General features: G+C 53.7%; 2 protein-coding genes across 3 annotated transcripts; both read left to right on the forward strand.

Moving 5' to 3' along the window:
• Positions 1–662: 662 nt before the first annotated feature.
• Positions 663–4321, forward strand: IFI30 (IFI30 lysosomal thiol reductase). Of its 2 annotated transcripts, none has more exons than XM_081815610.1 (7): positions 663–884; positions 2078–2260; positions 2342–2416; positions 2668–2760; positions 3456–3715; positions 3892–3945; positions 4037–4321. In XM_081815610.1, the coding sequence occupies exons 1-6, from the start codon at positions 747–749 to the stop codon at positions 3899–3901; spliced, it is 759 nt and encodes a 252-aa protein (XP_081671736.1). In that variant the 5' UTR covers positions 663–746; the 3' UTR covers positions 3902–3945; positions 4037–4321. The 2 variants fall into 2 exon arrangements, with proteins under 2 accessions (XP_081671736.1, XP_006746468.1); XM_006746405.3 differs by having other exon boundaries at positions 674–884; positions 3563–3715.
• A 4295-nt stretch (positions 4322–8616) lies between these two features.
• On the forward strand, positions 8617–9611 carry LOC145717398 (transaldolase; the record flags this gene model as incomplete). The annotated part of the gene is made up of 1 exon (XM_081805521.1): positions 8617–9611. A coding segment is annotated over exon 1 (981 nt), but the record flags the coding sequence as incomplete, so codon positions are not given.
• Position 9612: the final 1 nt, after the last annotated feature.

Consider the following 9612-nt stretch of genomic DNA (forward strand, 5'->3'; position numbering starts at 1 on the left):
GATGCTGGAAAGGAGGAGCCAGCTTTCTTTATGCCCCCCACCCCCGCCCCCGAGGGCTGCGAGGACCAAGAAGCGCCAGGACCGGCGCTGGCTTCTGCTTCTCGCTCAGCGGTAGCGCCGCCTGAGTCAGCCCCGCGCGACCACGCTTGGTGGGACTGCAGCGTCGGGGCTGGGGAGCCTGAGACGAGGAGGGGGCGCCAGGGGCAGGTGGCGGGAGGGGGCCCACTCTCCGGCAGGGGATCAGCCGCCGTAAGAGGGCAGGGTTGCGAGGCGAGGTGCCCACGCTAGGAACGGGGGGGGGCCCTGGTTCACCCCGGCCGCCCCCAGAGCGGTCCGCGGGGCGGGCGCGGCGAGACCCTCCCGTCTCTCTCTGCGTCCCTGTGTCTCCGTGTCTCTGAAGCCGCCACCTAATCTCGGCTCGCGGCGCTCTGGCTCCAGCCTCACATGACCGGGCGACCCTGCTGGCCCGGAGGGGTCGGGGCGGGGGGCGCGGGGGGCGCGGGGCGCGGGGGAGGGCGGCGCCACAGCCTCGTGACTTCGGGCCCGGCACCTGGCGGGAGTGAGGATGCGGGCCAGGTTGGAAGGGGGCCCAGACAGGCCAGCCGACCCCGAGGGACGCCCGACCCAGCCCCCAGGGGCGTGGGCCCCCGGGAGGCGGGTCCGGCCTGGGGGCTGGGCCACCGCCGGGTTAAAGGCGGCTGCTTGCCTGGCCGCTGCTCCAGCCTCCGCTCCTTCGCTCCGCTGTGATGGCCTCGTCGCCACTCCTTCCGTTCCTGCCTTTCCTGCTGCTGCTGCTGCTGCTGCTGCTGCTGCCGCCGGAGGTCCCCGCGGCGGCGCGGGCGTCCCCGCTGGAAACCCTCCCCGAGGGGGCGGCCGCCTGCGAGGTAGGGACGGCAACGCGGCGGGTATGGGGACAGCGGGCCCGGGCGCCCGGGCAGCGGGGTGCTGCGGGAGCGGCGGCTCCTCCCCTCTCCCCAGATTTTGCCGGGAAAGAGCGGGGTTCGGGGCGGGGGGACGCTGCCCCGGGTCGGCACCGAAAACCCCCCGGCGCTGTGGCCCCAATCCGAGTCGTTTCACTTCCCCGTCTCGCGTCTGACACTCAGCTGTCCCCCACCCCGTCCCCGCCCGCCCCGCCCGAGGGTGCGCTGAGCTCCTACAGTGTACATCTGGGGCGGGAAGGAGTTTCCTTTCGGAGTGCAGGGGAAGCCCAGAGAAGTGGGCCCGTGGCACCGACCCTCCGGGTGCTGCTTCCTGAGTGCCTTTCGGCCAGGGAAGAGCTCGCGTGTTTGTGGTGCGGGGCAAGCGCATGGCCCGGAGGCTGAGCCACTTGCTTTCGCCTGCACCGGCAGTGGCTGCCTGCCGCCCGGCAGCTGAAACCGGAAGTCAGCACATATTAGGCGCCGCCTCAGCAGTAGGGCTTCGGAGGGGGTTCACCTGGGCCCCTTGAGAGGAAGAATAAATAAGGGGTCAGCCCAAGTGTAGGGCCTCGCTCAGCTCAGGGTCAAGGCTCTGGGGATGAAGTGGCAACAAATGAGCATGCATTAGTCTCCTGTGGTATGCATCTCCGAGAAGGCAGGATGGAGAGCAGTGACCAGAAATGTGCATGCGTTGAGTCCTTACTGCATACATTTCCCCTGGGCGAGGGGTTTCACCTCAACTGAAGGAAAGCAAGAGCTGTTCATAAATTAAGTGCCTACTGTTTGCAAGTCTTTGTCACATCCGTCTTGCGGAAAAACAGATTGAGGGGCGCCTGGGTGGCCCAGTCGTTAGGCATCTGCCATCGGCTCAGGTCATGATCCCAGGGTCCTGCTCTGGGGGAGGCCTGCTTCTCCCTCTCCCACTCCCCCTGCTTGTGTTCCCTCTCTCGCTGTGTCTCTCCCTGTCAAATAAATAAATAAAATCTTTAAAAAAAAAACAAAACTGAGATTGAGGAAGATTGAGGGATGCAGTAAAGCCTGAGAGTCAGGATTTTACCTGGCACCGTCTGAAAGGAGTGCAAGATGGAGCACCTACTGTTTGTAGCTGCAAGAGAACCAAGCAGGGCGATGCTCCCTTCACACCCCTTCCTCCCGCACAGGCTAGGGGCCTGTGCCTGCAGGTGCCCCCCAGGAAGTCACAAGCCCCGCCTGTCAACGTGAGCCTCTACTACGAGACGCTGTGCCCCGGCTGCCGGGCCTTCCTGGTCCGAGAACTCTTCCCAACCTGGCTGATGGTACTAGAGATCCTCAATGTCACACTGGTGCCCTATGGAAATGCCCAGGTATGCTGGCCCTGGGGAAACCGAGGCACTAGGCCAGGGAAGGGGGCACCTGGTGCCAGCACTCACCTAGCTGCCTTTCAGGAACAAAATGTCAGCAGCGGGTGGGAGTTCACATGCCAGCACGGTGAGGAGGAATGCAAGCTGAACAAGGTGGAGGTGAGCAGCCCCCAGGGTACCTGAGTGGTGGGAGCACAAAGGTGGGGGGGAGGGAGACTGCCCATCGTAAGGAAGGCAAAAAGCCAGGCTCAGAAGGGATTGGAAGCAGCTCCATCCTCTGCCTGCGTGCCTTTGTAATCACATCTTCGTTCACCGCTTCATTAGGTGAACACCCGTGATCACTCGCAGAGTGGTCTAGGGCTGCTCTGGGCCCGCTTCATGCCCTTGCCTGTCCACCCCCTATCCCACAGGCCTGCCTGTGGGACCAGCTAGAGAAGAACTTGGCCATCCTGACCATTGTCTGCATGGAGGAAATGGATGACATGGAGAAAAATCTGAAACCGGTGAGCAACACCCCTCACTTGGCCCCAGGTTGGGAGACCCTGGCCTTCCCTGTTCCCAGACAGACCCAGGTTCAGGTCCTGGCCTGACCACCACTCTCTGTGTAGCCCCAGAAAAATGGCCTTCCCTCTGGACGCCTCAAATCTCTGAGGGAAGGGAATAGAGATCTTTGGGGGAGCATGGGTAGATCAAGGAGGGCTTCCTGGAGGAGGTGCCTCTGAGCTGGTCTTGGATGGACAGAAATGTTCAGGGACACAGATGATGATCCTCCTCTGGGATATGGGGATGACAGGACAGGCCCGCCTACTTCTCTGGAGGATTATGAAAAACACCTCCCAGTGGAGTGACTCATTGACACCAGTAGTTGATTCATTCATCAAACATCTGGACCACCCAAAAGGCTCACCCTGGGACACCCCCAGCCCTGCAGAGTCATAGTGGGGCCAGAGGAGGGCAGAGGAAGAAGGAGCACTGGGAAGATTCTGGGGAAGGAAGGGGAAGGGTGTTCCTGGTAGAGGGAACAGCACATACGGAAGCTCTGAGGGAAATGAGATACCGTAAGGGGTCCGGGGCTGCAGGTCTGGTCTTCTGAGACTCAGGAGCAGCCTGAGCCCCTGCCTTGTGGGCCTCCACTCAGGTAAGTGTTAAGCACATGCTGTTTATGCTGTGGACCCAAATGTCTCCTGTTGCCAGGAAGGTACAAGCTTGGCCCTGCGGGGGCTGGAGGAGGAACCATTGGGGAAATAACACAGAGGAAGCTGAGGCAATGCTCCCGCTCAACCAGCAACCCTTGTCCACCCTCAGTGCCTGCAGATCTATGCACCAGAGGTGTCCCCGGACACCATCATGGCGTGTGCAATGGGGGACCGTGGCATGCAGCTCTTGCACGTCAATGCCCAGCTTACAGATGCCCTGCAGCCACCCCACGAGTATGTGCCCTGGGTCGTCGTCAATGGGGTAAGAACTCTTCTAGCCCTCGGTATGGCCACGCGCCAGCACCAGGATGACGGATGTGCCCTCTGGTCTGGGAGGCAGGGGCCAGACTTGGGGCCATTTGCAGCCCCTTCTGGGTCGGACACAGGTTGGTGGGGGGGCAAGTGGGACTGGATGACTTCCTGTCTTGCTTCGTGCAGAAACCCCTGAAAGATCCGAGTCAGCTCCTAAGCCTCGTCTGTCACTTGTACCAGGCAAGCTGGAAGGGGACCGGAGGGATCCACTGGGGGCGTGGGTGGGCAGCGGCTTCTTTCGGGACCCCCAGCTCACGGCCGTCTCCTCCAGGGTGAGAAGCCAGACGTCTGCCAACCCATGGCCAGCTCCCAGAGGGAAGTCTGCTTCAAGTGACAGCTGGTGCCCGAGAAGGAGCTACTGGAGGAAGAGCAAGAGGGCACCTGTCCCTGTCTTTCCTGATCCCTGACTCTCAGCAGCTGCTTCCCATCATCCAGATAACTTCTACACATTCCATGAAAGCCCAGACTCAGAATCCGGCCCCCAGATCAAGCATCTCGCCCCACTGAGAATGGTGCTACATTGAATGAGTTTAATAAACACTTCTGGATTTTGTGATCCCTTTGATAAGTTAGCAAGTCCCCCTGCACCGACACGCTGCTGGGACCCCCTGAGAAGTCCCCTTTCTAGGAGAGGCAGAGCCAGACAGACACTCTTCGCCCCACGGGGAGCAGACACGGGCCAGAGGGAGGCACCAGGGCTGGAGGAGCCCAGAGAGGAAGTGAAGGCTCTGCTTAGGGAATAGGAGCATTGGGGCTGGGGTTTTGAAGGGTGACTAGGAGTTCATGAGGCAGAAGACGTATTCAGTAATTCAACAAACAGCCGTAACTACTCCCTTTTGCAGACGCCACACTGGGTGATAGGAGTTGGGCAGATATGGGCCAGAGGGAGGCATACCTCATGAATACATGGGAAATACCCACTAAAACTGAGTAAAACTCCCCAAAGTGGCCCAAGCCACCACTTTATCTTTTTTAAGATTTTTTATTTTATTTTATTTTTAGATTTTATTTGGGAGTGAGTGAGAGAGAGAGAGTGCGTGCATGCAAGCAGTGGGGAGGGGCAGAGGAAGAAGCAGACTCCCCACTGAGCATGGAGCCCAATGCAGGGCTCGATCCCAGGACCCCGGGATCATGACCTGAGCCAAAGGCAGACGCTTAACGACTGAGCCACACAGGTGCCCCTTTATTCTTAAGTAATCTCCACACTCAACGTGGGGCTCGAACTCACAGCCTGGAGATCAAGAGTCGCATGCTCCACCGACTGACCCAGCCAGGCGCCCCCTAAACCACCACTTTATTTTTTTATTTTTTATTTTATTAAAGATTTTATTTATTTATTTGACAGAGAGAGAGATAGTGAGAACAGGAACATAAGCAGGGGGAGTGGGAGAGGCAGAAGCAGGCTTCCTGCACGATGTGGGACTCGATCCCAGGACCCTGGGATCATGACCCGAGCCGAAGGCAGACGCTTAACAACTGAGCCACCCAGGAGCCCTAAGCCACCACTTTATTTTTTTTTTTTAAAGATTTTATTTATTTGACAGAGAGAGAGACAGCGAGAGAGGGACCACAAGCAGGGGAGTGGGAAAGGGAGAAGCAGGCTTCCCGCGGAGCAGAGAGCCCAATGCGGGGCTCGATCCCAGGACCCTGGGATCATGACCTGAGCCGAAGGCAGACGTGTAACGACTGAGCCACCCAGGCGCCCCTAAGCCACCACTTTAAATACCATCCTTAGCTAAAGACAAAAGAAAGAGGGGGTGTTCCCAGCTTTATTGAGATATAATTGAGAAATTTGTATATATTCAAGGTCTACAATGTGATGATTGGGTATGTGTATATATCCTGAAACAATTACCACCATCGAGTTAACACCTCTATCACTTCACATAGTTACCTTTTTGTGTGTGTGATGAGAACACTTCAGAGCTCCTGGCTTAGCAACTTTCAAGTACACAATATGGTACCGTTACCTAGAGTCACCATGCTGTGCGTTCGAGCCTCAGAAAGTACTCATCTTATAAGAAAAGTCTGTACCCTTTGACCAACTCATTTTCCCCATTCCCCCGGCCCCTGGCAGCCAATGTTCTTCTGTTTCTATGGGTTTGTCTTTTTAGATTCCACACGGAAGTGAGATCACGCAGTATTTGTCTTTCTCTGCCTGGCTTATTCCACTTAGCATAATGCCCTCCAGGTTCCTCTGTGTTGTCATGATTAGCTGGATTTCCTTCCTTTTCTTAATGGCTGAATAATATTTGAGTTGACCATTTTGTTCAAAGTAATCTCAAAGGAAGACCTTCCTTGGCAGGGCTCACTGGATTTGCCCTGATTATTTACACAAAGGCAGCAGGCATTCAGTTTGCTTTGCTGGGAGTTTCCGTAAGGAATCTCAAGTTTGGACTCTTAAAAACCTCTAACATCCGTTAACTCCCGGCAAGAAACTTCACCACGCCACCGGGTTTCATTTGCAGTATCTACTCCTTCTGGAAAATTGCTCTACTCTGGACATCCCTAAAGTAGCACAAGAATCTTAGTTGACCAGGACCAACCTATAAGACTGACCCTGCCAGCCAGGTACAAGCCAGTTTTCCTGTGAGGATTTTGCAAGCATTGGCTCCCAAAAGCCAAACTTAGTTTCTGGAAATTGGCTGGTCAAATCACATATATACGTGTTTTGGGTTCTGGAGAAACCTAATTCTAACTCCTCCGCCACCCCCAGCACCTTGAGAGGGGACTGGATTTTGTAACTTGATTCCAAAGAGTAGAGAAAGGGAAAAAGAGTAATTTGACAGTAGAGACACCTGGTTGGTATCACCTTAACCATGTGATCCGGGTTAGCATGACCCATGTTAAACCATGTACATATCACATGCCCTGATATGATGCAATCAAGATACTCCATCTCAGGGCGCCTGGGTGGCTAGGTTGGTGGGAGGCTCAGCTTGCTTCTCCCTCTGCCTGCCGCTCCCCCTGCTCATGTGCGTGCTCTCTCTCTCTCTTTCAAATAAATAAATAAATCTTTTTTTTTAAAGATTTTATTTATTTATTTGACAGAGAGACACAGCGAAAGAGGGAACACAAGCGGGGGGGGTGGGAGAGGGAGAAGCAGGCTTCCCGTGGAGCAGGGAACCCGATGCAGGGCTCGATCCCAGGACCCTGGGATCATGACCTGAGCCGAAGGCAGACGCTTAACAACTGAGCCACCCAGGCACCCCATAAATAAAATCTTAAAAAAAAAAAAAGACACTCCGTCTCTGTGGGACTTTCCTCAAAGACCCCGAACTCCAGTCTAACCATGAGAAAACATCACCCCAAACCAGACTGAGGTACATTCTATAAGATATCTTACCAGTACTCCTCAAAAGTGCCAAGGTCACAAACAGCAAGGGAAAAATGGAGAAAGTGTCACTGAGCACAGGAAACTAACTTAGTGGGATGCTGGCCAAATGAACATTTTAAGGAATAACTGGAATATGACTAACGGTACTATTCTTGCCTCAAATCAGCCAAGGCACCTCTAGGAATCTGACAAATAGAAATATATCGCAGACAGTGAGAGCATTAACCAATCTCCCTTTAGATGGACTGATTAGGATAATTATGCCTGCAAAATAACGTAATATCATACTCACATTCTATCATATCGACAAGATCTACCTGCACTGGAGGAGGGCATACAGGTGCACACCTGAGGCGGAAATCTTGGGGCCATCTTAGAATCCTGCCTCTCTCAGGGCACCTGGGTGGCTCAGCCGTTAAGTGTCTGCCTTTGGCTCAGGTCATGATCCCAGGGTCCTGGGATCGAGCCCTGCATGGGGCTCCCTGCTCCGTGGAAGCCTGCTTCTCCCTCCCCCACTCCCCCTGCTTGTGTTCCCTCTCTTGCTGTTTCTCTGTCAAATAAATTTAAAAAATAAATAAAATGTAAAAAAAAGAAAAAGTTCACTTGTAAATTTTTATCCCATTTACATGTATTTAACTTACTCCTTTTTAACAATTATGTTTAGATGACTTATGAACATTTCATGAGTCACGAGACAGCTAGCCATCATCTTAAGTTATTTTTCTTGTTGACAAATCAGGCAAGTATCAAAAATTACAGACGTAAAGAACCTAAAAAGTTAAACATACAACTCTCTCCTTTTTTTTTTTTTTAGTGTCATGCTTGATATACATTAAACAATTCACTTTTATTATAGGTTTTGTTCTTAGGGTTGAATTTATAGTTTTATAATCTTAAACACAGAGATAATGAGTGTGTTTGACTAATCTTAATTTATGTAAGCACTTTTTAAACAGGTCAATTAAATAGAGCTCTTGACAATTACTTTTTAGCAATATCTCTGGAGGTAGAAAAATATTACATAAACATAGAGACACATAAAATCAGAGATCTTATAGATCTTATTTTTAAATTTTAGGCCATGAGACAGGTGCAAGAATACAAAACTCACATGTTTAAAAAAATATTTTAAAAAAATATAGTTGAGGGGTGCCTGGCTGGCTCAGTTGGAAGACCATGTGACTCTTGATCCCGGGGTTATGAGTTCAGGCCCCATGTTGGGTGTAAAGATTACTTAAAAATTAAAAAAAAAAATTTTTTTTTAATCTTTAAAAAAAATAGTAGAGGGGGCACCTGGGTGGCTCAGTCAGTGGCGCATGGGACTCGATCTCTGGGTCATGAGTTCAGGCCCCACATTGGACATTGAGCTTACATTTAAAAAAAAATTAAATTAGGGGCATCTGGCTGGCTCAGTTGGTAAAGCATGCAACTCTCGCTCTCTGGGTTGTTAAGTTGGAGTCCCACATTGGGTAAAAAGATTACTTAAAATTAAAAAAATAAAAAGCCTTGGCTCGGTCTCTGCTTCGCCATGTCGGGCTCCCCGGTGAAGCGGCAGAGGATGGAGAGCGCGCTGGACCAACTCAAGCAGTTCACCACCGTGGTGGCCGACACGGGCGACTTCCACGCCATCGACGAGTACAAGCCCCAGGATGCCACCACCAACCCTTCCCTGATGCTGGCTGCGGCGCAGATGCCAGCCTACCAGGAGCTGGTGGAGGAGGCCATTGCCTACGGCCGGCGGCTGGGCGGGTCACAAGAGGAACAGGTTAAAAATGCTATCGATAAACTTTTTGTGTTGTTTGGAGCAGAAATATTAAAGAAGATTCCAGGCCGTGTATCCACAGAAGTGGATGCCAGGTTGTCCTTTGACAAGGACGCCATGGTGGCCCGAGCCCGGCGTCTCATCGAGCTCTACAAGGAAGCCGGGATCAGCAAGGACCGGATCCTTATAAAGCTCTCATCCACCTGGGAAGGAATTCAGGCTGGAAAGGAGCTGGAGGAGCGGCACGGCATCCACTGCAACATGACGCTGCTCTTCTCCTTCGCCCAGGCCGTGGCCTGCGCCGAGGCCGGAGTGACACTCATCTCCCCCTTTGTGGGGCGCATCCTCGACTGGCATGTGGCCAACACGGACAAGAAATCCTACGAGCCCCTGGAGGACCCTGGAGTGAAGAGCGTCACCAAGATCTACAACTATTACAAGAAGTTTGACTACAAGACCATCCTCATGGGCGCCTCCTTCCGCAACACCGGCGAGATCAAAGCGCTGGCAGGCTGCGACTTCCTCACCATCTCGCCCAAGCTCCTGGGGGAGCTGCTCAAGGACAACAGCAAGCTGGCCCCCGTGCTGTCGGTCAAGGCGGCCCAGGCCAGCAACCTGGAGAAGATTCACCTGGATGAAAAGGCCTTCCGCTGGCTGCACAACGAGGACCAGATGGCCGTGGAGAAGCTCTCGGACGGGATCCGGAAGTTTGCTGCGGATGCTGTGAAGCTCGAGCGGATGCTGATGG

Source organism: Leptonychotes weddellii, chromosome 1, assembly GCF_054177405.1.
Source record: "Leptonychotes weddellii isolate Sample4059 chromosome 1, ASM5417740v2, whole genome shotgun sequence".
Lineage (NCBI taxonomy): Eukaryota > Metazoa > Chordata > Mammalia > Carnivora > Phocidae > Leptonychotes > Leptonychotes weddellii.